The sequence below is a fragment of the Petromyzon marinus genome, chromosome 32 (assembly GCF_048934315.1).
Source record: "Petromyzon marinus isolate PM22_M1 ecotype Great Lakes invasive population chromosome 32, UKy_Petmar_22M1.pri1.0, whole genome shotgun sequence".
NCBI classification, from domain to species: domain Eukaryota; kingdom Metazoa; phylum Chordata; class Hyperoartia; order Petromyzontiformes; family Petromyzontidae; genus Petromyzon; species Petromyzon marinus.
This window is the reverse complement of record NC_133698.1, coordinates 4,741,529-4,769,238: the sequence shown is the minus strand read 5'-3', so window position 1 is coordinate 4,769,238 and position 27,710 is coordinate 4,741,529. Positions and strand designations below refer to the sequence as shown.

At 46.1% G+C, this 27,710-nt stretch overlaps 1 protein-coding gene across 1 annotated transcript; it reads left to right on the top strand.

Annotated features, from left to right (window-relative positions):
• The first annotated feature begins 392 nt into the window (after positions 1–392).
• LOC116948089 (cadherin-3-like) lies at positions 393–23,362 on the top strand. Its single transcript, XM_032964418.2, has 16 exons — positions 393–844; positions 2,107–2,176; positions 4,568–4,647; positions 5,309–5,398; positions 6,086–6,238; positions 6,577–6,721; positions 7,613–7,785; positions 8,435–8,569; positions 10,121–10,306; positions 11,871–12,175; positions 14,286–14,428; positions 17,953–18,114; positions 18,552–18,673; positions 19,549–20,091; positions 20,930–21,121; positions 22,006–23,362. The coding sequence occupies exons 1-16, from the start codon at positions 800–802 to the stop codon at positions 22,174–22,176; spliced, it is 2,715 nt and encodes a 904-aa protein (XP_032820309.1). The 5' UTR covers positions 393–799; the 3' UTR covers positions 22,177–23,362.
• The last annotated feature ends 4,348 nt before the right edge of the window (positions 23,363–27,710 follow it).

The following is a 27,710-nucleotide window of genomic DNA, read 5'->3' as shown; positions in this document are numbered from 1 at the left end:
GACCTGATGTCTTGAAAGAGGTGCGATTACCCACAGTTAATGATGACCTTAGCCCAGGTGTGCCCTTCGCAAAGCTGTTCACCATCAACGGGACCACGAGGGTCATCTCCACGGCTATTGGTCTGTTTGACCGAGAGGTCCGCCTTCAATTCACTGGCACACTTGTTGTACACATTGTATTCATTTCCATGAATGACTTTGATGCCTCATTACAAAGGTAAAGGTGCAGCCCTTTAATTGCTTTGCTGAAGCCGCTGCTGGTGGAATTTAAAGAATCCCGTCAGAGAGAATTTGGCCTGATAGAGGTGGGATAACCCACACTTTATCCCACCACATGTAACCTGTCACTCGACTAATCGTGGTGTATCTATTTATACTGCTGGGTGGACAGAGGCAGGGGGAATTTAAGAAATATGCTCGTCGCTTAAACTGCCATGCCTAGAGATATAGCTCGGGGGTAACTTTAAATGACCATGCACACTTTGAACATGACAGAATCTGGTGATTTAACTGTTTTCAACCGCCCTCCTTCGAAGCGTTTTGACCACCACTCATTGACTATTCAAAGGCCAGACCCCGTGACGTGCAACGGAGGAGGAGGAATTTAGCACGTTGAATTGTTTTTTTACTGTAAGCATTGTGAACTTGAAATATTACACCCACAACTTGCAGGTTTGGGCAAGCCTCCTTTCCCGGACCCCCCCCCCTCCACTGTGACAGAACAGCTCCCACACACCCAGAACAGCCGAATGACGAGGGAGGCTGATGCATCCCTGACCAACAACAACAGCATCAAGTCATGCGCCGGTGTTTCCTACAACGAGTCGTTCTGCTTCACTTACAGGTAGGTTTGCGCCCACATGTTTGTCTGAATTCTTTCATAAACGGTCATGGGTTTTTCTTTTTTAATCCGGGCGGTGCTGTGGCTAGACCAACCGCATGACTCACAACCAGAGGGTTCGTTCGTTTCTTAGTTCGCTTGTCCTGGTGAAGGTCGCGGCGGCAGCGTGTTGAGTCGTGGCGGTCCAGACCTCCCTTTCCCTGTCGACAGACTCAAAAGCTATTCCTGGGGAATTCCCAGGCGTCCCCAGGCCAGCCGAGCGACACAGCCCCGCCGGCGTGTCCTGGGTCGGCCCCTGGGGGTCTTCACCCAGTGGGACGTGCTGCTCGGTAGAGTTCCATGGGGGAGTCTACCGGGCGGAATCACTCCAACTGGCTCCTCTCGATCCGGAGGAGCAGCGGCTCGACTCTGAGGCTCTCCCGGGTCACCGAACTCCCCACTCGATCACGGAGAGTGGCGAGCCCGGCAACCCTACGGAGAAACTTAAGTTCGGCTCCTTGTACCCGCGATGTCATCCTTTTCGGTCATTAGCCAAAGGTCATTACCATAGGTGGGTTGTGAGTTTATAATCCCCGTTTTGGAGGAGGCGGGTGGGGGGGATCGCACAACCCCATGTCAACGCAGTACAGCACATCGCTACATATTGGTTGGTACTCTTGTGAGAAGTGAATAGTGGTTGTTTCGTCGTGAGATAGGCTCCCAACGTGATAAATGTAGAATCTCCAGCGATGGTTCATGGCCCGAAGTGTATTGCAATGCTAGTTTGAGCAAGGGGGATAATTGCCTTTTGATGGGAGCCGTGCTTGATTTTTGTTAACTTCCACCTAGAATTTGTGTTACAAAAAGGAAAGTGTGTTACAAAAAGGAAAGTTCCCACTTTTACATCGAGGGCTGTATTCACGATGTTGAAATCGTTTTTGAAGAATGCGATCAGTATATGTGTCCATAATAAAGGTTTTTGGGTTAGATCGTGTAAGTATAAATATGTCGTAACCCTCCACCACCCGACACAGCCAATTAGTAAGGGATTTGTCACGTAAACAAAACGCCAATTAGTTACAACTTCAGCCCACCGGTGTGTTGCAGAGTAAATCCACAACATTTACAATTTGAGTACGGCGTTTCACTGGTAATTACATCCAGTATACAGTACGTGTGCGTGTGCAGTAGAGATCACAGCGGTTTCCTCGTCTTGTCATGTAGCATTGTGCGATGTGTCAGCATGCGACAATGACAATCATCACAATTTTTCGCTGCCTTCTCAGCTCGTGCTCGCCACGACATGGACGACGGATCGAGTGCAGCAAGATGACGCCCGGTATGCACCTGTGAAAGGTAAGACGACACATATCAGCTTGCTTACCTTTGTTTTTCAGGTATTTTTTGCGTGTTAGTTTACATCCCTTTGTCAGTCCACTGCTGCATGAAGGCATTCCCCCTGTTGTCAGTAGTGGGGGTTGTATGACCACACATCACCACACTGGCCAGTTTGGATTTGTGAATGTGGGGGGCTCTCAGGACTGGTGCAGGTATAACTTTCCACTGACGTTAGCCGAGGCCAGGAATTTGAAAGAAATCAGGTTAAGCAGGTTCATAACCCAGTGCGCTAACCGCTGTGCCCGATGCTCCACCCCGCAAGGTCGTAATTCAAATATGCTCAAAATGTCCCCCCCCCCTATTATATTGATATAAAATAGATTTATGTTAATATGATTGTGGTTATGGTTGTACTTTATCAATCCCTAATCTCTGCCATTACATACAATGAAACAAGCAATGGTAAAAAAAACGAAAAAAAAAACAGAGAAATGTAATACAATACACTATTAGACATTATTGTTCAAAATAAATAAAAAGTCAATCCCATGTGTTAGTGAATTTTTTAATATTTTAGGCAGGACATGGCAGGAATTTCGTTTTCAAATTTAGATTTTTTTTTTTCTGGAGGGGGAGACCCCCAGACCCCCTGGAAGATTTGGTCCCCCCACAATGTTGACTCCATGGCTACGGCCTTCCCGCAAGGTATAATCACGTTCAACATCGACGCTTGTTCATAATAAAGGTTTTTGGGTTAGATCGCTGTCCAGTTCCTGTAATAATCAGATTAATAACGCAATGAACATCATAATAACCGAAACTCTGACACTGACACCAATCCCCTGGCGAAACAATCTGCCACCAACCATCCACAGAGACATCGCGCACACCGCAGGGGAGTTTACGTGTTTTCTTGCCACCGCTGGAGCCATCAACCGCATGAGAGCATCGCCGGGGCCGATGGGCACATATCCGTCATCAATGAAAATTTAAAGACAAGCCACAAGAGTGCGACCGTGGCCATGCAACCCAAACTGTGGACCATATGTTGAACCACTATAGTCTGTACTGCTTCAATGGAGGAATAGCAAAAACTACATGAACTATCTCTTGAATAAACTAAATGTTAATACATTAAGAAAAGAGTGGTTTAATTAGAGTTAACACGTGCCATCAAATGATTGTCCTATGAAGTGAAGAGATACCTTGCAAAAGGTATCTTTTGTTGGGGTTTGAATACTCATTTAAGCAGGAACTTTTGACTTTCGTTACGTTTTTCCAACGTGAATAACTTTTCCTATGTATACGTGATTGGCAAACAAAACATAGTTGTGGTTTTACTTCATATACAAGGCAGTGTTGTATTTTGCTCAGGGCATCACATTAAACCTGTCGGTACCACAAAGTGCTGTGACCTGTGCAAACATGTTCACACATTGGTTTTGTACAGTAGTTCATTGTGATTTTGGAACAAACCTGACCGTCCATGTCAACATTCAACGAATTACTTTTTCCACAGTAAACAAATACATTACTGTGGACACGCAGTAATGTATTTTAAATCGCGGTTGCTGAGCGAAGGCGCAAAGCCTCAAAACGCCAAGTGGACAGCAACAAACAGCACTCCTAAAATAAACAAAAAATGCAGCACTATTTGCGACGTATCTATGCTGAACTTCTTTTGCACGTAATCAACCGTGGCAATCGGAGGTGCGATGTATAGAGGAATGAAAAATCCCATAAATATAAGTCATTTGAGTCTAACTGTGGGTGTGGTCCAAACAGGAGGTCAAATTGGAGCGATGGAGATAATTCTATTTCCAAAGGGTCTCCACTGACAAATAATTGAGAGGGCACTTGATGGGACACCAGGAAACCCGTTCCGGTGACATAACCCATGGGGAATGCATTCCATCTCACAATTGCTCAATGGTAAAGCCGAAACCTTTCCGTTTCTAATTCACCTTGCAGTTTATTTTTGCAATGTTATTTTATCTACCTTCCATTAAGTCATGGTTAGTTTAATGAATAAATAAAACCTTACATTTTGAGTCCTTAGTCGATGCAATTGCCGCGTGAAGGCTTGCCCATGCCATGTCAGGAGTCAGTCATTGGGGGTTGTTTGACCATACTTCACCACACTGGTCATGGCGGATTGGTAAACGGGAGGGTGAGGAGCAGATACAGGACTTGTTCAGATGTCGCTCACCACAGTTATCAGCAATGGACAGTAGTTTAATTTCAGCCACGGGGATCGTAGAATGGTCACCACGGCAACGTCACTTTCCAAAACATCATATACAGAGGCACAGAGATGTATTAACTTGTGATACTCTATTTACACAGTAACTAGAAACGCGTGTAACTTTAAGTGATTCTCTGTGCTCTGATATTCCATTCACACACCAGGTGGTCACGCATTTCAAGAATGGTCATCATATGGAGACATCCAAAGAAGGAACGATAATTTTCAAGCATACTTTACTAAGGTATATAACAATGAATGCATTGTATCACTCAGTGCTCTTAATACTGAGTTTTCAACGTTGCAGGTTAAAGTACAATAATATCAACACGAGATGTTTGGCCGACGTGGAAGAGGTCAATGCCCCCCCCCCCCACCCGTGAATACCCTTCTGCCATCGGAGCCGTGAACAAACAATAGCAATGGCTGTAATATTCCATGTTTACTTCGTAACAGTATAGAGTAATGCCCCGATTTACGTCTCCCCCTTTTAACGTCGTCACTTCGTTAACACCACATGATTTGCGTCACCTCGTCCCACGCTCACGTCGCTTGACAGCTATCACTCCCCGTCCGTCCTTTCTCATGTTCCGTCGCCTCTCAGCCTTCCCCTCCACCCACCTACCCTGTACGCGAACTATTTTTGCGTCTCACGTGAAGAAATGTACTGTCCTGTAGCGAACGAATACATTGTTTACGTACAGTGTTTTGGCGCTTTGATGTACGCAATTTCGATATACATCGTCGCACCTCTCATGAACGCATCCCCGACGTTAACCGCGGTTTTGCTGTAAACTGTGTTGCGTAATATTCAGAGCACTACTTAATATTGAATTCGTGAACGTGTGCAGGAGCAGGGGCCCTTTGCTCAAATTAGTACATTTGTTCTCAATTTGCTGTAACAGATTATCAGAAGAGAGAAGAGGCAGTTTGTTATACCTTCGATCAAAATTCCAGAAAATGATGCCGGACCTTTCCCAAAGCATTTCACCACCGTGAGTACATTCGCTTCGTCATGAATCCTGGGGAGTAATACAATACGTCAGGGCTTAGAACGGTTGAGGGGGGGGGCCCAGAAAATCTTCCATGAGGAATTAAGCCCTGGTTGAAGTCATATTTGCCATGAGCGACAAGTGCCTCTATCTAATAGTTAAGAACCTTATGGCGGGACCCCGGGGTCCCGAATAAACGGAAGTAAAAATCGTAATAATTTTATTTTTGGCGACCCCACGTAAACGCCGCGACCCACCTGGCGCGGATCATTCTGTTGTCGTCTCGTCCAAGCGCAGCAACGAGGACGAATGCGCAGAAGAAACAAAACTTTTAAACTACGATTAGCGCATCGTGTAGAGCTCGTCGAGAGGAATAGATCGCCGTGTCGTCCGCCTTCAACAGACAGAGAATGACGTCGCGACGCAGTTTATGTGAGAGCCGGGGGCTTATGGGACCCCGGGGTCCCGCGATGAGGTTCAATTGTAAAGCGTCGCTGGAATTTAAATGTCAGTTGTTTGAGTGCCGCTCAACTCACAATAAATACAAATGATCTCCACGGTGGAAATGTGGAATTTTCACCTCTGCCTCAGCCAATGGAGATACGCATGGCTAGCCATGGTTTACTTGCGAAGCATGAGACTGGCAGGCATTGTTGACACAATGTAGACAACATTGTACCCTTCCTACAGTTGCGAGCGACGGGTAAATCTAAGCCGGTTCGGTTCAACGTGACGGGCCCTGGGATGGAGCAGACACCAGATGGATTTTTTTCGTACAACCCGAACACAGGGTACCTCTACACCACCCGGCCCATCGACCGGGAAAAAACTCCACGTGTTCAAGTAAGACTTCAAATAAACACCAGAGCTCAACAATACCAACCTATCAGCACAGATGTGCTTTGGAACATCGAATCCATGCTTAAACAATCTCCAACGTGAGCCTTTTAACTGTTATCATTATTATCAAGTATGTCGGTGTCTTACACAAATATACATGCTCTCGTTTTCAACACTTTATTGTATTCATTTTCTGGTAGATATTCAATTTAAATTTAGCTCTGGTAAACAGCTACTCAATATATTATATGATCATGAAAACAAAATTTTCACACAATAATTTTGCCATATACTGTACCTTAATTTGATCTGAAATTCCTCATGAGTATATTTGTTTGCAGTTGGAGTATTTCATCTACAATGACCAAGGCACCTTGCTTGAAGGACCCAAACGTCTAACGATAGATATTCTGGACATGAATGACAATGTGCCAGAGTTTGCATCCCACATCTTCAATGCCACCATTCCAGAAAATGCAGCATATGGTGAGCCCATAAATCCATTTGCTATTCATTTTCATAGTTAACTACCAGCGCTCTCCAATATTCCCTTGGCATCACTTCTTTAATTTTAACATTACATTACAGAACTATGTCAATCCACTGCTGAATGGGGGTTCTCTCCTATGCTGTGGGAGTTATTTTACCAAACTTTACCACGCTAATCAGTCATACTAAGCAGCGCTTACTTGCGATTTCGATAAACTAATTACACAAGATGCAATCTTGGGATATTCCAAACGCACAGTGTGCTATTAAGTGCACTGGCCATAAGTTCAATTCCTAGCCGTGGTTAACATCGGTGGGGTAACCTCTCCTACACCCACAACTTCACCAAATTAGCACTGACGTGTGTGGTAAAGTTTAGCCAAACAATTCTCCAACACTGAATTGAGTGTGTGGAGCCCTCGTCCAGAAATGCATTGACATATTTATTATACAAAGTTAGTCGATGTTGATGTATCATACTTTGAGCAATAAATGCAGATTAAACATTGTAATAATATAGTTAATATCTGTAGTTTTCTTGGCCATATAGTGCTGGACTTTTAGTTGGAGATCTGACAATGCAGTGATGGCAGGGTGTGATTGAATCCACATTGCTAATGATAACCTCCTTGCTGGACTCGGCTTTCAATGACACATTTCAGATCGGTATTACGCGACAATAAGCCGCTATGAATACAAAATGCATTTGTCTCCCATACTGCATTTCGCCTCGTGCCATTATTGAAGGCCTGTCAGCCGAAACATTGAGTTCTATTTATGTGAGTAAAACTCTCAACAAAAAGAAACATAGTGCGACAAGTTTTCACTTAACAGAGTGGGTGCAGATGACACGCGCAAGTTCACGCATTTGGGCTTGTTTGGAAACAGGCGTTTCAGTGTTGCAGGTGTCTGCTGTGGACAGAGACGACCCGAGCACTCCGAATGGCAGGCTCGTGCACAGCATCGTCTCTCAGAGCCCAGGCGTGCCCTTCGCAAAGCTGTTCACCATCAACGGCACCACGGGAGTCATCTCCACAGCATTTGGTCTGTTTGACCGAGAGGTACGGCTTCAATTCAACTCGCCCAATCATCGTGTCCATTGTATATGTATTTCCCCTGAACGACTTGATGTCTGCTTACAAAGGCAAAGGCGCAGCCCTTCAATTGCTTGCTGAATCCGCTGCTAGTGGAAGGCTCTTCACTGGAGGGCGCTCTGAAGAATCCCTTCAGAGAGAGTATTTGGCCTACTCTTCCAAAACTGAAACCTTTTTACAAGGAATCATGTGTGCATTAACCACAATACTTGTGGTCAAAATGCAAACAAAAAACACACTGATAATATATGCATTGTCCTTGAAACTGATTGGTCCACACCAGAGAAGGTTTTCTTTTGATTCTCGTCTCAATTGGTGCTAGACCAGAAGACGCCAGAAGGCGTACAGCTCAAAGACAATGCACTATCAAAGTAATGAGGGCTCGGGGTAAGCGTCTACATCATTAGACCTCCTTTGCCAGTAACAAAATATAATAATAGGGTTTCTACCTGATGATGATTACTTGTGTTGCAATCGAAACGTCGTATTCTATTATTTAATTTATTTTCTTTCTACGTGACTTTACCAACAGAACCAAAGAGTAATTCCCGCAGTCACAAAAGCTTCAAATCAAGTTGTATCGTGTTGTATTTGTGTTTGTATTTGTTTTCTTCAGCTTGTAGATAGCTACACGCTGACAGTTCAAGCCACGGATCTGGGTGGGCGAGCGGGTGCCCTTTCAGCCAGTGCCACCGTGTCCGTGACCATCTCCGACGTTAATGACAACCCGCCGGTGTTCCATCACCTGCAGGTAGGAACCGCCATGGCACGAAGACAAAACACACAATGAGCCGAAATGAATTGCCCACAATTCACGACATTTTTTTCCCATCATTTGAAACACATTGTGAGAGCTGGGGCTGTTGTATTCTTGCATTAGGAAATATGTCAATGTCGAGGTCTGCTCACCACAAGAGGGCTTCAGAAAATAGTTGGTGTAGTTTTGCTGTTCCTCCTCTGTTGAAGGAGCACAGACTGAAGAGATTTACCATGAGGTCCATAGTAAGGGTTGCTTGGCCACAGTCGCACTGTGACCTGTTTGCAATATTACATTCATGAAGGAGATGGGCGCAGCAGCCTGTTGATGTTTTGGTGCGGATGAAGGATGCACCAGTGTCTTTGAGAAATGTCAAAGCCTGGAAGTGCGATGTTTGGGTGTGGAATGAGGTGGTTATTATGGACGTCTGCATTGTTTGCAAGCCTTCTTCTGGATCTGGGTGGGATTCTAGGGCAATAATGTCAGTGGGACAGATGAAAGGTTATTTGGCAGATATCAATTTGCACGTGTTAAGCCATTTCGTTGCGCTATAATTTGTGGCACGGTTGCTTCTGAAAAAGAAGCTAATAGCTCAATGGGCTTTACTTGGTAAAATAAAAAAAATAGTTTAGTTTTAGTTTGTTTAAGTGATTTGTTTAACTTTCCTATACATTGCACTCCAAGCGTGTTTTTGTATTGTTTGTTTTTGTAACTGTCTGACTGGCCCCTACTGGACATCTGTGAAAAAGAGCATTATAGCTCATCGGATTCCTCCAGGATGAATAAAGATTTTGATTCTGTGTATGCATCACATGGCATAATAGGCAGGGGCAGATTAAGTTTAATGAGGGCCCGTGGTCATTCATCAATTTTCCTGAGCTGTTGGTGGATATTACTTGCCATGGTCCATGGTCCATGTGGTGTTATCAGAATTTACCAGGCTGGCATTGTACTAACATTTCAATGTAATAACATTTCCGTTAATGTGCCCATACCGCCGATTAGCCTATGAACAAATCACTTCCCGCTTTCGTCAAACTCGCAAGCATTTGAGTCTGGATAGTGCTTGGATTGGCAACTCAACCATGAGGCATAACAGATGTTTAATTGACTACGTACGGTGCTTTTGCACCGTACGTAGTCAACCATGCTAATTGGAGGTGCGGGGGAAGGACAACAAACTAAAGACAAAAAGCAGTTGTAACGACAAAAAGGTTACGGGGCTATGTTGTGGGTAGCAGACAGCCATAAAGAAAAAACATGTATAGTTTTACTGTACTTCTATACGCCCATGACTATGCTCTCCACCTCCACCCACCCCACTGACCAGCATGGGGAAGTACGCTCAAATAACCCCCATGGCATGGGAAGGCCCTCATCCAGCAGTGGATTTAAAATGGGCTGTACATGCTACATGTGTAATATAGACTAAAGCCAAGTATCCTGATACTTGCGCGGTGACTTTATGTGTTCTTGTTCACTGTTGAGATGGAATCAATGGAAGTCAAGGCCTGCATGCTAACTCCATTACGTGTATTCTCTTAGGTGTATGGGGAAGTCAAAGAGAACACCACCGACCTTAACGTGACAACGTTGAGCGTAACGGACAGAGATGAGAAATTCACTCCCAACTGGAGGGCAGTGTACAAGATCCAGAATGGAAAAACACAGGCACTTGTCGCGATCAAAACTGACCCTCAAACAAACCAAGGCATCGTTAGTATCATTAAGGTAGTGCTTTTTATTTGTTTGCACAAATCAGTGCTAACATGTCACCATTTTCCTCTGCATGCAATGTTTGTAACTTTTATTGCTTCATAAAATATACACTTAGATGGTTGCCGAACTTCCAGTGTGGAGCTGGGGTATCCTGATGTGGTGGCGCACACTTTTAATCGAGTTGGCGAATCATAAATAGACGTTTCACCCAGGAAATGGCAGCAGGCTAAACGGACGTGTAAACTTGCCTGCGTGGAACTTTGAACGTTACTTCGCAGTTTGTGTGGTGGGTTTCTCCTGGCACTCCAGATTCCTCCAACACACAAAACACTTGCTTAAAAGGGTTTGTGAAAAAAATACATGCAGGGCAGGGCCTCACCTGAAATATTTTCTGGATACTCACTGAGTTTTTCTTGGATAAAAGATTTTCTGACGGTCGCAAGTCGAGCTGTCGTAAGTCGAACTCTTTACTCCCATAGGGTGCAATGTTATACATTGGTGTTCCGTGCCTGGAAACCCATTACATACCATGAAAATACTAAAATTGACCACGTTAAAATAACTTAAAATAACCCGCAACGAACATTTATTGCCACTTAACGTAACCTTTACCAACATTTATTAAGTAAAAACAAACACTTACACTTGAAAATCCTCAAGTACTTTTCTGCATGTGCATCACATTTCTTTTTCTCAGACGTAGGCGAAAATGTTTCGAAACGTGAAGGAAATTTACACAGCAGTGAAGAGCGTTGAGATAGAGACGCCGCTGCGTTCGCTCTCGGCTTATGTACATACGAATACGGAAAAAAAGATTTAAAAAAGTACCGCTAGATGGCGCCCACGTGACACGCGCACACTCGCCGCCAGATGGCGCCCACGTGACACGCGCACACTCGCCGCCAGATGGCGCCCACGTGACACGCGCACACTCGCCGACGCCAAGTGGCCAATCGGCTCGGCGTCCGGTAGCAGTCGTTAGTCGGTCGTAGGTACGAGTTTTGGTCGTTACTGTGGGTGGGGGGGGTGGGTCTTCAGAAAGGTCGTAAAAGGGGGTTTGTCGCAAGTCGAGGCGTCGTAAGTCGGGGGGTCACCTGTAATTAAACTCGGCCTATAATTCTTCGAGGAAAATAAAATAGGTCCCGCTTTCTGCGAAGACAACAGCATTTTACCTCTGGCGAGACTGGCTCAGAGCCACCAGTAGAGGTGAGCACTACCGATAATAACTACTTGCCTTCAGACGGTCCCCAATTTGAGGGTATATTGTTCCGGGATCGTTACATGTTCGTGATTTGTATCTCCCTTTGCGATGGTTTTATTTTGGGTTCTGGGATAATATTAACGAAAGCGAAAAATGAGCAAGGGAAATTACTTACCTAACAATTAAAGTAATATTCTTGGTTCTTTCGATAAAGTCACGTAGAAGGGAAACAATAATCATTATTTTATTGTTTCCCTTCCACGTGACTTTACCGAAAAAACCAAGAATATGAATCCCTGGAGTCACGAAAGCTTTAAATAAAGAAAAACTAAAGTAATCCCAGAGTTTCCAACATTGCGCGTGGGCATTCTTCAGCCTGTGCACTACAGAGACACCAAGGCGATCGTGCTCAACGTCTCGGTGGAGAATGAGGTCGCCGTCTTGGGTGGCGACACGGGGAGTTTGGCAGGGCCCACGGACCTCTGGGGGGCACAGGATCCTTTTTGGGCCGTGCCAGGGCGGCGGCCGTGCCAGCTCGTGATTCGCGTGCTGGAAGAGGAGCTGGCGCCCGTCTTCGTGCCGCCCCACGTGGAGGTGACGGTGGAGGATGGAGCCCGACCTGGAGCCCGCGTCACCATTCTCACCGCCACCGACCCAAACTCCTCGGCCAGCCGCATCGAGTCAGTGGCGGTGTAGTGCGAGCTTTCGTTCACTCGGCGTCAAAATGCCTCCACGCTCAAATTAACATCTACGACGCTCTTTGTTCACAGATGTCCAGTAGCGGCAGGTCATAAAGTTACAACAAACAAACAATACAAATAAGTTATAGGAGTGCAAAGTATAGGAAATGTTAGCAAATCACTATAAATAAATATATAAACCAAGACTAAATTATTTTGATTTAACCAGGTAAAGCCCACTGAGATATTAGTTATGTTTCAGAAGAGACCTGGCCACAAATGATAGCTCAATGAAGTGGCTTATCACGTGGAAATTTCTAGCAGCCAAATAGTCTGCACTGTGTGTGCCAGTGCTCAACTCCAATGGCTACTTTAAGGGACAGGGACAAATATCTATGGCCTGAAACAATATAAATGCAGTATTATTTTTAATATTAATCCAGTAGTTAGGAATTTCAAATTCTTATGATGGGAAGGGCTTTAATTTCCCGAGGGCAAAAATCAGAATTTTCCACTAAATGTTATTTGTTTTTCATATTCTTTGGGTCTTTCGGTAAAGTCACATAGAAAGGTTCAAAGAAAATTAAAAAATAACAAATATTTTATTTGACATACCCCTCAAGGTATAATGGGCAAGTCAACCCTTGCAAGGATTTGATCTTTCACTTTTGAGTGGGAGTGTACTTTGGCAGTATGGAATGTGTACCACCCCATGCTCATTTTATTTGGGAAGCACTGAGATTTGTCATTTTTGGAGGTAGCTGGGAGCCTCTGAAACCTCTCTCTATGGTTATGTTCGAACACTGATCCCCCATTTCTGAAATAGTGGTCTGCAAAATGTTGCTGTATTGCACTGAATGGGCTCCACAGTATTCATGGACGACTTTGTCAATAACACTAGGCAACCCAGCAGTGTTTGTTTAACTGGCTACACTGCTGATGAGATCCAGAATTATAAAATTGGTCCAGATATTGCCTCTTGGTTCTGGTAAAACTTGATTGAGAAGGCCTATAGACTCATCTTGTTTAATGGTAGAACAAATGTTACGTAAGCTTAATATATGTATCAGTTATAACCCAACATCCAGAGTACATTAAACACATTCTCAACAATAATACATTGTTTTTGTCATATATATTCTTTTGTAAGAGCCACCACATTGGAAGTTACCAATATAATTCCTCATAATGCGGTCTTGCACCGCCAACCATGTGGCCAACCCTCTAACACTCTAGGTTTTATTGATATTTCCAACAAAGCCTCGAATCTTCTTTGGTTCTTTCGGTAAAGTCACGTAGAATGAGAATAAAATAATAAATTGATAAAATAAAATAACACAATAATATTCTCACGACGTTTCGGCCACAACACAAGCGGCCTTCATCAGGTGAAGGGGGCGAGACTGTCTGGTAGGACAGCGCTGGAGTGAGAGAGCCACGTTCAGATCACGGCTTTTAAGCTGTGTGAGAGGAACAAAGAGCCACGGATAGCTACGGGTCCCGTTCAGACGGACGAGTTCGTCCATGGTCGGAACAGAGGAGGGGGAGAGAGACAGCTGCGAGGCCCTTAGAGTCACACATCCTTAAGATCATTCAACAGACTTCGGGATAAGAAGGCTCAACTAATCGAGTCTCTCACCTTTCTGAAGAGATGCCGCGACTCTAAGGGCCTCGCAGCTGTCTCTCTCCCCCTCCTCTGTTCCGACCATGGACAAACTCGTCCGTCTGAACGGGGCCCGTAGCTATCCGTGGCTCTTTGTTCCTCTCACACAGCTTAAAAGCCGCGATCTGAACGTGGCTCTCTCACTCCAGCGCTGTCCTACCAGACAGTCTCGCCCCCTTCACCTGATGAAGGCCGCTTGTGTTGTGGCCGAAACGTCGTGAGAATATTATTGTGTTATTTTATTTTATCAATTTATTATTTTATTCTCATTCTACGTGACTTTACCGAAAGAACCAAAGAAGATGAATCATTGCAGTCACGAAAGCTTTAAATCGAAAGCCTCGAATGTTCCTCTGTGTTTGCTGTAAGGATCTGGCTGTGTTCTCTTGTGAGTGTGCATTGGCTGGTGCTCTGGGTCTCTAACCACGAGACTTTGACCGTCGACAGGTACAGTATCCTCGACGATGAGGCAAATTGGCTACACGTGGACAGGAGCAGCGGGGAGGTCACGACCAGAGCAACACTCGACAGAAACTCCACGTTTGTGCAAAACAGCACGTACACGGTTCTTGTGACTGCCATCAAGCACGGTGAGCAATGCACGGCATGGCCGAGTCAGCTACTGTGTTCGTATTTAATAATAATAATAATACTTTAATTTAATTTTCATGCTCACAGCATCCCATAACGTTGTACATATATGAGAACCAAATCTCATATACAGCCACTACCAAGCAAATGAAAACCCTACTACCAAGCAAAATCTAAAATGAATATATATTTATCTTGTCTGCGTATTCCTCGAAGATAAAAGTTCCATTATTGTGTGATAAATAACACCGCCTTCCGATGTGTGTCTCTCCACGTAAAAGTAAAAAAGCGAGAGTATGTATTCCATAATCCATCAGCCGCACTGCCATCTGGGAGTGGGTCTTTACAAGCAAACTCAGAACTGTTTTCGACAATAAGTTTCTCATCAGCAGACAGCCTTGCTTTGAACCAACTCTGGTTAACTTCCTGATGTTTATGGGCGAGGAACATTTGTGTAAGACCATTTGTTTAACAAATAGATCCTTATTCTTGGTTATTTCGGTAAAGTCACATAGAAGGGAAACAATAAAATAATAAAAATATAAAACGATAAAATTCTCACGACGTTTCGACTGTAACACAAATAGTCATCATCAGGTGTGAAAACCAATGGCAAGAAACATTTGAAAGAAGTGGCGGTTTGTATTTATTTATTTTTAAACGTTAGCACCACGGATAGCGATTTGACAGTTTGTTTAGATGGACGAGTCCATCTATGTTCGGAAAAGAGGAGGGGGGAGACGAAATATTAATGTATGTTGTCTGAAAGCCACCGTAAGCGTGAACAATTAATTAAGACCCGAAATGGTTTATCAAATTCTTCCAATGATTGCTAAGCCAGAATCCATCTTCTCGGTTGAAATTGTCTCAGTGTTTGTATATGTGGATAGCCTCATGAACGAATCTCTCATGGTAGCCCGATGGCTTGCAAAGAACCTCTGTCTTGGAGAAGTCAATGTTATGTGAGCCTACTGAATTATACCAGTGATCTGCCACGGCCGAGGTGTTGGTCCTTCCGTGTTTTAGGTCTGCTTTGTGTTCACGGATGTGGTCCGAGACATGTCGTTTGGTTTCTCCAATGTAACTACTACCACAGAGGCAACTTAGTTTGTAGACGCCAGGGTACTGTATGTCCGGAATCACATCTTTTACAGACGGAACCAGACCACGGATTCTATGTAATGTGTTGAATCGGACCTGGATCTTGTGTTTATTCAAGATTTTGGAGATCTTTTTTGTGATCCCCGCAATGTAGGGTAAAGTGATGGTTTTGAATGGCTCCTCAAGAGGGTCCTTCTTCATTGTTGGAGTGATAGCTTTGCGGATTGTGTAGTCGGAGTAACCATTAGCCTTAAGAGCTTGGTGTACGTGCTTGAGTTCACTGGCTATGTGTTCCTGGTCGGATATGCATCGGGCTCTATGGTGCAGAGTCTTGATGAGGGAATTCTTCTGGGATGGATGGTGGTGGGAATCCGGTTTCAGGTAAGCATCCGTATGGGTAGCTTTCCTGTAGACAGAGTGGCTCCTTGAACCATCAGGTCTCTTTTTTATTAGGACATCCTATATGCAACACTTTGACTAAAGCACTGCTGAATAAACCACTCACACTAAAATTGCACGTGTTATCACGTTTAAAATTATTCCAATTGTTTGTACAATAAAACGACAATGTTTGAGTGGGCGCACTGTTTACCGGCGACGGGAGAGCTGGGGGGGGGAGAGAGGTGGGGGTGGGGGGTGGGGCAGCTGGGGGGAGAGAGAGGTGGGGGGTGGGGCAGCTGGGGGGAGAGAGAGGTGGGGGGTGGGGCAGCTGGGGGGAGAGAGAGGTGGGGGTGGCAGCTGGGGGAGAGAGAGGTGGGGGGGGGTTGGGAGGTGGGGCAGCTGGGGGGAGAGAGGTGGGGGGTGGGGCAGCTGGGGGAGAGAGAGGTGGGGGTTGGGGGGTGGGGCAGCTGGGGGAGAGAGAGGTGGGGGGTGGGGCAGCTGGGGGGAGAGAGAGGTGGGGGTTGGGGGGTGGGGCAGCTGGGGGAGAGAGAGGTGGGGGTTGGGGGGTGGGGCAGCTGGGGGGAGAGAGAGGTGGGGGTTGGGGGGTGGGGCAGCTGGGGGGAGAGAGAGGTGGGGGGTGGGGCAGCTGGGGGGAGAGAGAGGTGGGGGTTGGGGGGTGGGGCAGCTGGGGGAGAGAGAGGTGGGGGTTGGGGGGTGGGGCAGCTGGGGGAGAGAGAGGTGGGGGTTGGGGGGTGGGGCAGCTGGGGGAGAGAGAGGTGGGGGTTGGGGGGTGGGGCAGCTGGGGGGAGAGAGAGGTGGGGGGGGTTGGGGGGTGGGGCAGCTGGGGGGAGAGAGGTGGGGGGGGTTGGGGGTGGGGCAGCTGGGGGGAGAGAGGTGGGGGGGGGTTGGGGGTGGGGCAGCTGGGAGGGAGAGGTGGGGGTTGGGGGTGGGGCAGCTGGGGGGAGAGAGGTGGGGGTGGGGGGCAGCTGGGGGGAGGGAGAGGTGGGGGTTGGGGGCGAGGCGACGGCGTCACCGTAGTGCTGCTATTTGCACAGTGCGCAATCTACCAGTGCTAAAACTGTACTTACTTATCTACCAGTTAGGTATTATTTATTGGACATTTACTTTTGTTACTTATTTACTGTTTTAAGTTCACTCGTTTCCGGTTAGTTTGTTTTCTTTGTGCACGTTATGATTTTATTGTTAACAATTGATAGTGGAATGTATTACAAATGTAAACTTCGTATTAATATGACGGAATTAAGCTGCGGTAACGACGTTAAAGCTATGAATGCATGCGGGGTATATGGAGGTGCGGGCTATCTGAAATTTTTGTTTTACACAAAACGCTATTTTTTCGGGGTATATGCGTCTGCGGGTTATATGCGTATGCGGGCTATATGCGGGAAAATACGGTGCTCGCCGCAGATAACTGTAGTGACACTGCACTCTGAAATAGCTGGCACTGAACTGTGCGACACACCCTCCCGCATGACTTTTTACTTACGATTCCGTTCCAGTGACGTACACATACGTACATTTGCGTCATTGGAACCGACGAGGTACACGTACGCACGTCATCCGTACGTCATCAGTACGTCAACGGACTGGGAAAGTGTTAACACGAAACTCTTTGGTTCTATTGGGTAAAGTCATGTAGGTAAAAAAATAAAATAACAAAAATCACGACGTTTCGGCCACAACACAAGCGGCCTTCATCAGGTGAAGGGACGGGACTGTCTGGAGGACAGCGCACTCCAGGACAGCGCACTCCAGCGCTGTCCTCCAGACAGTCTCGTCCCTTCACCTGATGAAGGCCGCTTGTGTTGTGGCCGAAACGTCGTGATTTTTGTTATTTTATTTTTTTACCTACGTGACTTTACCCAATAGAACCAAAGAGTATGGACCCTAGCAGTCACGAAAGCTTTCAATCTAGAATTGTTAACGCGAAACCCAGGCAACCACGTGCAAGAATGGTGCTCCCATTGCTGCTAGGAGCGTGGGGGCGGGAGTGAGCGTTGCGTTGTCGCTGCCGGCGCAGGTGCGGCCACCAAGACCGCCACGTGCTCCCTCGCCGTGCGCCTGGACAGCCCCGCAGCGCGTCCCCTGCTGACCCTGCCCCCCAAGCCGGCAAAGCGGCGGGGCCTGAACGTCGGTGCCATGGCTGCAGTCATCTTCTCGATCGTCGCGCTCGTACTGGCGGGTGCGCGCAGCCAGACTTCTTGATGCCGTTGATAATATTAGTTTTCCAACGTCTTGGCTTAGAAAATAGCAACTTGAAAATATGTATCCAAGTTTGAAAGCCACACGGTGGCTTCAGGCGAATGCTTTGCTGCTGCTGCTGCTGCCTCGGTTGAAGTTCCGAAGTCCGCAGTGATTCATGGTGCACGTTCTGTGGTTCACTATGTGCTCAATTGTTCACAATGCGCTCAACGGTTTGGTCAGGATCTCCACATCGGCATTTCGGGCTTCCTTGAATTTCCCACTTGTGAAGCTGGTGACCTGATCCAACCGGATGTCAATTGGAATTACACGTAGCACCATTGGTCCCATTTTGTAGAAATGTTGACAGCACCCTCCTGAGGGTTTCCTGGATAAACAAGCGTAATGATTATAAAAATAACCCTTTTTTAATTTCAGCGCTTCTTTTGCTACTGTGTCGAAGATCCAGAAAGAGCCAGCCATCCGAATACCTGATTTCGAAGATGGAAGCAGAGGGCTCTCTGATCAAATACAACGAGGACGGTGGTGAGGAGAAACCGGTGAGCGTCACCTTGCCTCGACGATTTTCCAGCACCATACCACATACAGCCACCTGCATGCACAACATTTTAAATACAGCGGTCCCTAACGGTATTCATTTGTTCCACGAATAACATTTTTTTATTGAAATTATCGTTCATCGAATGTAGGAAATAAATGTTAATGGGTTCATTTGTTCCAAGACGGTCAGAAGTTGACAAATGTCACCCTAAAAACATACTTTATAACATTTAAACACGCAATTGTAATAAATAAACGTTATAAGAGCATGTTAAAGCATTCATAGTAATAGAAACATGGATAAATAATGAATAAATAGAGCATAAAAAGGTGCATAAATAGAGCATTATATTTGTTTTACTTTAGGAGCTGTTTTCATAAGCAATGCACATCAGACATTGAAAGCGAGCAGCCAGTTGTTCTAAAAATGCTCATAAAAGGGTGTCGCTGATTGGCTGGGGTCTGCTGCTGTCCACTTTAGGAGTGCTCTGATTGGGCGAAATTGGCGGCCGTGTGATATTGTAGACATATCGTTCGTTGAAAATGTATCGTTAATAGAAATAATAGGACCTTATGGGAGACGGATCGTTGATCTAAATATCGTTAATCGATGGCATAGTATTCTGAATTCTATAACAAGAGCAGAAGCCAAACATAACACCACTCGATGGCATGAATGATCACGTGTCTGCATTATTTCATGGCTTCTAAAGCGATTGTCTTTTGCTCAGAGGCAGATCTAGAAACTTGCCATGGGTGGGGCGGTCCCAACATTACGAAATTTAAGATAAACGCCACCCCTTCCATCCCCCGGATCTGCTACTGCTTTTGGTCGATTGTTTTGATTTTGCGGCGTTCTCTTTGTCTTGTCAAGTACTCCTTGAGGCTCGTGGACATGACCAAGATCAAAGGCGATGAAGGCTCAAGGGAAAACACCTCCCGGGACCAAGAGGACCCGCCTAGAGATCCCACGGAGAGCAGTTTGTTTCTGCAAAATATATCGCCACGCACTGACGGGGAGACTGAAAACGACTGCAGTATCAAGACAAACTCTGCAGCGCAAAGTTTCGGCACGCTCTCCGAAGAGGGTTCCATATTCCAAACCGCAGATTTAGATGTTGACCTTGAGAGCGTTGGGTTGGAGTCCCTTCCGAGGAGCTGCCAGGAGCTCGAGACCCTGCCCGGGGTTCCCGCGGCCATGCCCTCCTTGCTGCCCGGCGGGATGCTGCTGCGTTCCAAAAACTTCCAAAACATTCACGTGGCATCAGACGTGACGACGTCGGGTGACGGTGGCCTGGCGTCGCAGCGGTTCAGCAAGTCCATGCACAGCTTTTCGGACGCTCGGGCGAGCGAGTTTGCGTCGTCAGAATTACTCCTGGACCAGGATATGTTTGCACAAGAGCACTCAGATCTTGAGGTGGGCGCCGAGATAGCCAACCATGCACACTCAGCGCCTGGTTTCGTTGGAGATTGTTGACGTTAGGACATTTGATCCTTTCCAGCGCCACTGCGGCTAGGGTAAAGTTAAAGTGAGTTGAGCGTTGAGGAGGTGTTCATCTCCCTTTTGCAGCCCTGAGCAAGTGGTGGAAATTCCACATTCCTATGGCGCAGGCGAGTCCATCTGTAGGACAACCACTGTTGACTTCCCCCACATAATGGCACTTTTTAGATTGAGCACAGAGGGATGATGGGCTGAGTCAACCCCCAAACAGGATTTTAAAGTCGCTAGCTTTCCGTCGCGTGTCTGTGGAGAGACTTGAGCCCCCTGCCCTGGAACGTGGAATTTTCTATGACCCAAGGCTGCCAGCAGAGATAAGTGCCACATAATTTCTCATGCGAGCAGAAAGACTTTATTCGCGTTAATTAAATGAGGAATTACATTCATAACATGCCTTTCTGTTGAGATGCTGTAGATGATTAAAACACATGTAAAAGCCATGACATGATTTGCCCACGACACCGCGAGAGGAAGAGCCCCTCTGCGAGTGTTTTTGGCCGCGTGTCTACCCACACTTTACCCTACCATACACGACCTGCCACCTAACTAGCTCTCTTTTACCAATCTTTTTTTACTGCGGCGTGAACAGAGGCGAGGTGGGGGGGGAGTTATTTTTTTTTTAAAAAGCACCATTGTTTAATCTGCCGGCACTGGAGATGATGTCCGAGGTACATTCACGACATTGACTTTAATTTCACAACGAATGAAACATTGCAATAACAACAACAATGGCAACTGTGTGTGTGTGTGTGTGCAGAGATACCAGTCGGATGATCATGGGATGTCGGAATCGACAGATGTCAGCCTGGACTGTGATTGGCCTGAGGACAATGGGTCCGAGTCTGTGACTCTGGACACCCCACAGCCAGCAGCCAACCCCATGCTGCGTGCGTTCGAGCAGCTCAACTCTGGGCAACTGCAAGAGTGCTTCTCAATACTCCTCGGAACGGTGAGCGAAGTTCAGTCGAGTGCTACTCTCATCGTTATCGTGATTAGTATCATCATGGGCGTCGTCATCAGTCACATTTCCATTGCATATTTATTGCTTGTTTGAGTGCATTGCTGTGCGCTGTCGTGTTGCCTGCAAGTGGGGAGCGGCAGTGTAGCGGTTAGCGCTACGCTGCGCTACGAACCCGGTGACCCGAGTTCGATTTCTGCTCACGGCCAACACCGGTGACGATTATTTGAACCGGTCCTGGGCCTCTCCTAGGTAGACTCAGCCTCAAATGAGTACCTGGTGCGGTGTGTAAACATCACCACTCGGGAGACAAATGCGGACGGGCATGGTGATGGCCACTGCTGTTTAATTTATTATTGGGACAATGCTCATCTCCATTGTTGGGAATGAGGCAGTGGTAAACAAAACAAATCCACGTTTTCATAGCAAGAGACATTTCGTCCACAAGATTACCACCGTTGACACCACGGTAAGATGTTGCATTATAACATGATAAATGTTAATTACATTTAAAATTGATCAAACTAATAGGAAAAGGTGCAGCCCTACAATTGCATGTGGTCTTACATGGTAAAAAAACAAAAAGCATATTTTAGTTCATAGTTTGCTCACATCACTGCTGGTAGAGTCTCTATTAGAGAACTGCTCCAGAGGATATTTTTACCTACTCCTCCTCATTGGCCAGATGTCTTGGTAGAACCAATGGCAACACAGAATTTGACCGAGAAAGACGTGATGCCCTTTCACCAGCAGTGGCCTGAGCAAGCAATACTAGTAGGCCTGCACCTTCACCTTTTACTTACCCATTACTATCGGTCGATCACCTTTCGGGCGAACGCAACCTATGCTGAATCCCGTCTCTCCCGTCCGGTAAGGAGAAAGAGCTCGCGGACATGGACCCGTCGGCCCAGGCCAATGACATGCTGCTGTCGTACCGCTACGAGGGGGACGGCTCCCGGGCTGACAACCTCTCCTGCTGCTCAAGCTCCCGCGGAGACCGCGGCTGTCGCTCGGCGCAGCCTCCTGCAAGCACAGCGAGGCGGTAGAGGAGGCTCTTCTGTACGGCCACGGTGTGGAAACGCCCACCGAGTTATCCGAGACTAAGATCCGTAAAATAGAGAAGGTTGTTCTGTACGGCCACGGTGTGGAAATGCCAACGAGTTATCTGAGGCTCCGATCCGTAAAAATATACGGTATGGCTTAATCAGAGTGTGCGCGATGCTGTTGGAAGCCGAAAACAGGTAAAGGCGCAGTCCTGCAATTGCTTGCTCCTGCCACTGCTGATGGAAGGGCTTCCACTAGAGTGGAACTCTGCTTCATAGCTCATCGGATTCCTGCAGTCGAAATAAAATTCTGATAATCATCACTTGCTCTCATCATCATGATCATGATTTGTGTGAGAATTGGTTATGCTTACCGATTACTGTTCTCACACTACTTGCAATCAACATAAACAAAATACAGTCTGTTCTATAATGCGTTAGTTTCGTTCCCGAAGTACACCGCGTTATGGGAAAATGGCGTTATAATAAATAATATATTATATAGGGTAAAGCACGGTCCACGATAACACGTGAGATGCGTACACAGGCTGAACACAGACCGAGGCACGTGGGTAGCATCTAGAAGCATCCAGCAGCATCCCGCCTTGTGCGATGCTACGCCGAGACAGCCGTATGACTGCTTATTCCTACTCGCCCGACGTAGTTCTGTTCACTCAATCGCGTTATATCCAATTCGCATATGCGTTATAACAAAAAATACGTGTTTTATCATACATTCATGGCGTGATATCCAATTGGTGTTATGAATATAACACGCATCACGGGAGAACAGGCTGTAACTCAACAGCAATTCCAATTGCTCACCCTCCCCACTCTCCTCACCCAATGGCTTCACACGAGTGAAAATCTCCTGCTACCCACTGGCCAAACTTGCATACTTCCCTTCTGGCAATTGCATGTCTGAGGACAATGGGCACTGAAAACCAAGTCCACAAACAAACAATACGTTACACAGAGATGTAAACTATGCATAAAGAGTTCAGTCTATTCCTTTTCATCTGTGCAAATGATGCTTTTGAAAGGACATTATTTGTGTTACGTGTCTGCAGTATTTTTTGTGAAAGCCATGAAGTTCATGCTCATTTTAAAAGTAACACCTTTATACCAGTTTAACACGTAAGCTTTCGTGACCAATATTACTCGTAATAAAGGTTTTTGTGTTAGATCACGTAAGTGTAATGTGTCGTAACCCTTTACCACCCGATACAGCCAGGAAGGTGTCACGTAAACCAGCGGTCCCCAACCTTTTTTGGCACGAGGTGGGGGAGTTCATCATTGGGTCTTTCCCCCTTTTCAAAGAAGCTCTCCGGCCACGTTTGTTTTTTACTCATTGTGGCTACCAGGGGTTAGCTTGTGGGCTTACCAACACCACGTGATGAGACAAGTGCGCAGTGCGGAAAAGAGGCGCGGATGGAAGTGGTAAATAATAAAATAATGGGAGCGGCCCACGTGCGGACTCACCGCTCTCGCCTCCTGCTGCCGTGCGGCCCGGTTCTTAACAGGCCATGGACCGGTGCCGGTCCACGGCCCGGGGACCCCTGACGTACACAACGCGCCAATTCGTTAATACTTCAGCCGAGGAAATTCACAACATTTACAATTTGAGTACGACGTTTCTCTGGTAATTACATCTAGCATCATCGGGCGATTAGCTAGAATAGTGAAGCAATCCACCTGCTCCCGGTCTTATATGGAGCAAGATCACGTCACTGATGGGATTTAGTAAAATATTATTTTCGAAAGCAACGTCTTACTTGGGTTGAAAAAACGTTTCGGCTCCTCGCTTGTAATCGATGCAGTTGTACAGTCCAGTGTTGTGAGTTCACTGCTTGATGGTCGTCTCCCCTAAATCTTTGCAGGTTATGAGGGATAGTTTGACCATACCTCACCATGCTGGTCAGTGCAGGTGGCGGTAATGCCGAAACAACAATGTATTTTGCTGCACTGCCCTCTATTGCGCACAATACCCATCGCACCTGACTCCTGTACATGGTGGTCACCCATCCAAGCACTATCTCGCCTCAGCACTGCATAGCTTCTAAGATTTGATGGTATGGGAGGTGGAGGGAGGGCATTCCGGGTAAGTGTTACATTATTTATAAAGATATATTAAAAGAGTAATTTAATAATGCATCAAGTACAAACATGATAAAGACTGCCCTCACTACATATGTCAACACAAGGGACGTTTGACATGGACACTGGAACAACACTATCTTCCCTTCGCATACACTCAAGTGAATGCTCTGAAATGTACTCTCCTGTAACTCGGCAAGAGGCCCAGGATAGCAATCGGAGCTGGGTATGAGACCAGGAGCTGTGAACTTGAAGAAAAGAGTTGTACACGTTTAGACAATACGGGCATTTAGCGTTTAACATGTATTTCATACTCTTTGGGTCTTTCTGTAAAGTCACGTAGATAGAAAAATTATATTAAAAAATCACGACGTTTCGATCGCAACACAAGCAATCGTCTTCAGGTGTAAAATACATCAGGAGAACTGCTGAAGCAGGAGAAATACAGCGAGAGCTACTGCAGCAAGAGGTTATATAGGTTTGAGATGGGTACAACCCAAGGGTAAGTGGGCTGGGCTAGAGATGGAATTTACAAGTAATATACCTCGGCCATTGTATTGCTAGGGATTAGCACGTCAATCTGTTAATGTGTAGTGGGTTAAATAACTAGAGGAGAGTTCCTTGAGGCAAGACGGAATTTATTTAACAATCAATCCTTAACACAGAGGGGTAACGTCCCCTCACACCCGATACACTAATGAGGTATTCCCTCCGGACTAATACACCTCTCACTGGCTAACATAACAACGTCTTGGGTGAAGCTTGAATCTTCACTGGTTAGCCCGAGCCGACCCTAGCCAGGGGTACGGCTCTGCCCGTTGGGCTCTTCTCTTCTGGAGGCTCTTCAATCTTCGGGTGAACGATGACTGCCGGGACCGTTCAGAGGTCCGGCGTTTATGCAGGGCCGTGGCTCGCTCCACCCCGGCCACACCTTCCTTCCTGAACCTTCCAGAAGGACCTGGGGGTGATGTCATCCCCCAGCCCCCTCCTGGGTTCTGGGGTCTGTACCTCTGGACATGCCGTTCCATAGGGGTAACCGCTGGGCGCTATGGGCCATAGTCTCTTAGCCCTGGGGCTCAGCCCCTCTTCTGCCCCCTATTGGCATGTGGCCGGTACTACCGGCTAACTGCATGGGAATGGCGCATGTTCGCACAAAAACACCTTTACAAATGTAACCCCACGACTACGGTACTGAAGAAGCCATTGCATTTCTAGAGATTACAGATTAGCACAGACATGAGCAAAGTACGGCCCCCGGGCCGTATACGGCCCATTGGGCTTTTTCATCCAGCCAGCCGAACTTGTCCAAATATTATTATTAAATTAAATTTTACCTTTCTCCTGTAATGCCCCCATTTCCCCATTAGATGGCGCACTTTGACCGGGAGTGTGGTGTGTAGGGCTCGAAAGAGCACATGATCTCGCAATGCATTATGGGCCATCAGCGCCATTTTCAGGGTTTGTTTACATTGCTGAGTTAGATACGGTCCTCCCTTCACTTTTTCGCTTTGCCCTGTGAGCCCTTCTGTAAAATGAGTGGATCAAGGAAACGAAAAGTGGACAATGAGTGCCGAGTGTTAACACGGAGTAGACAACAAAATACTTTTTCACTGAAGTCCAATCGAAGGCTGTATGCCTGATATGCCGAGAAACTTTTGCAGTTTTCAAGGAGTACAACATCAGCCGTCACTTTGCTACGAAGCATGCTAACTACGCTAGCAAGCAGTCAACGCAAGAACGGGTGGCTACGGCTCAGAGGTTGGCGGCTAATTTACAGACTCAGCAACATTTTTTTCACCGACAAACTGCGATTAAAGAGTCAACTACCAAGGCAAGTTTTTTGGTGGCATTCGAAATAGCAAAGGCTAGCAAGCCTTTCTCCGAAGGCGAGTTTGTAAAAGAATGCATGGTATAGACAGTAGACATCTTATTCATATTCTTAGCTCTTTCGGTAAAGTCACGTTGAAGGGAAACAATAAAATAATAAAATATATAAAAAACAATACAATTATCACGACGTTTCGACCATAATACAAACGGTCATCATCAGGTGTGAAAACCAACGGCAAGAAACATTTGAAAGAAGTGGCGGTTTGTATTTATCTATTTTAAAACGGTGTTTTCATTTATTTATTTATAATAAAAAAAACGTTAGCACCACGGGCAGCGATTTGGCAGTTTGTTTAGAAGGACGAGTCCATCTATGTTCTGAAAAGAGGAGGTGGGAGACGAAAAATTAATGTATGCTGTCTAAAAGCCACCGTAAGCGTGAACAATCAATTAAGACCTGAAATGGTTTATCAAATCCTTCCAATGATTGCTAAGCCAGAATCCATCTTCTCGGTTGAAATTGTCTCTGTGCTTATATATGTGGATAGCCTCATGAACAAATCTCTCATGGTAGCCAGATGGCTTACAAAGAACCTCTGTCTTGGAGAAGTCAATGTCATGTGAGCCTACTGAATTATAACAATGATCTGCCACGGCTGAGGTGTTGGTCCTACCGTGTTTAAGGCCTGCTTTGTGCTCACGAATGCGGTCCGAGACATGTCGTTTGGTTTCTCCAATGTAACTACTACCACAGAGGCAACTTAATTTGTAGACACCAGGGTACTGTATGTCCGGAATCGCATCTTTTACAGACATAACCAGATCATGGATGTTATGTAATGTGTTGAAACGGACCTGGATCTTGTGTTTATTCAAGATTTTGGAGATCTTTTTTGTGATCCCCGCAATGTAGGGTAAAGTGATGGTTTTGAAAGGCTCCTCAAGAGTGTCCTTCTTCATGGTTTGAGTGATAGCTTTGCGGATTGTATAGTCGGAGTAACCATTAGCCTTAAGAGCTTGGTGTACGTGCTTGAGTTCACTGCCTATGTGTTCCTGGTCGGATATGCATTGGGCTCTATGGTACAGAGTCTTGATGAGAGAATTCTTCTGTGATGGATGGTGGTGGGAATCCGGTTTCAGATAAGCATCCGTATGGGTAGCTTTCCTGTAGACAGAGTGGCTCATTGAACCATCAGGTCTCTTTTTTATTAGGACATCCAAAAAAGGTAGCTTGCCATCTTTTTCGACTTCCATGGTAAATCTGATGGCTGGGTGTATTGAATTTATGTGGTCGAAGAATTGGTCCAGAGCAGGCCGGCCATGTGGCCAGATGACAAAAATGTCATCCACGTACCTCTTCCATAAGGTTGGGCGCAGAGTGGCAGACATCTTGTGTCCGGAGATCAAAAGCAAATTTGAAAAAGTCAATTTATCACGCATGACTGTGCCGTGTGGAACTGATTAATGAAAATATAGCCAGCCAATTAAACAAAAATCTGATTCCTTTGAGTTATATTCACTAGCATTGGATGAAAGTATGGACGTAAAAGACACTGCTCAGCTCCTCATTTTTATCCGAGGCATTGACGACAGTTTTGTGATAACAGAGG

What these genes read in the sequence shown, in the direction of transcription:
- LOC116948089 (XM_032964418.2), top strand. Translation starts at nt 800, where the DNA reads ATGCGCCGGTGTTTCCTACAACGAGTCGTTCTGCTTCACTTACAG. An exon ending in TCCCAAAGCATTTCACCACC is followed by an intron (nt 5,399 to 6,085) that starts GTGAGTACATTC and finishes CCCTTCCTACAG; the next exon opens with TTGCGAGCGACGGGTAAATC. An exon ending in CGGTGTTCCATCACCTGCAG is followed by an intron (nt 8,570 to 10,120) that starts GTAGGAACCGCC and finishes GTATTCTCTTAG; the next exon opens with GTGTATGGGGAAGTCAAAGA.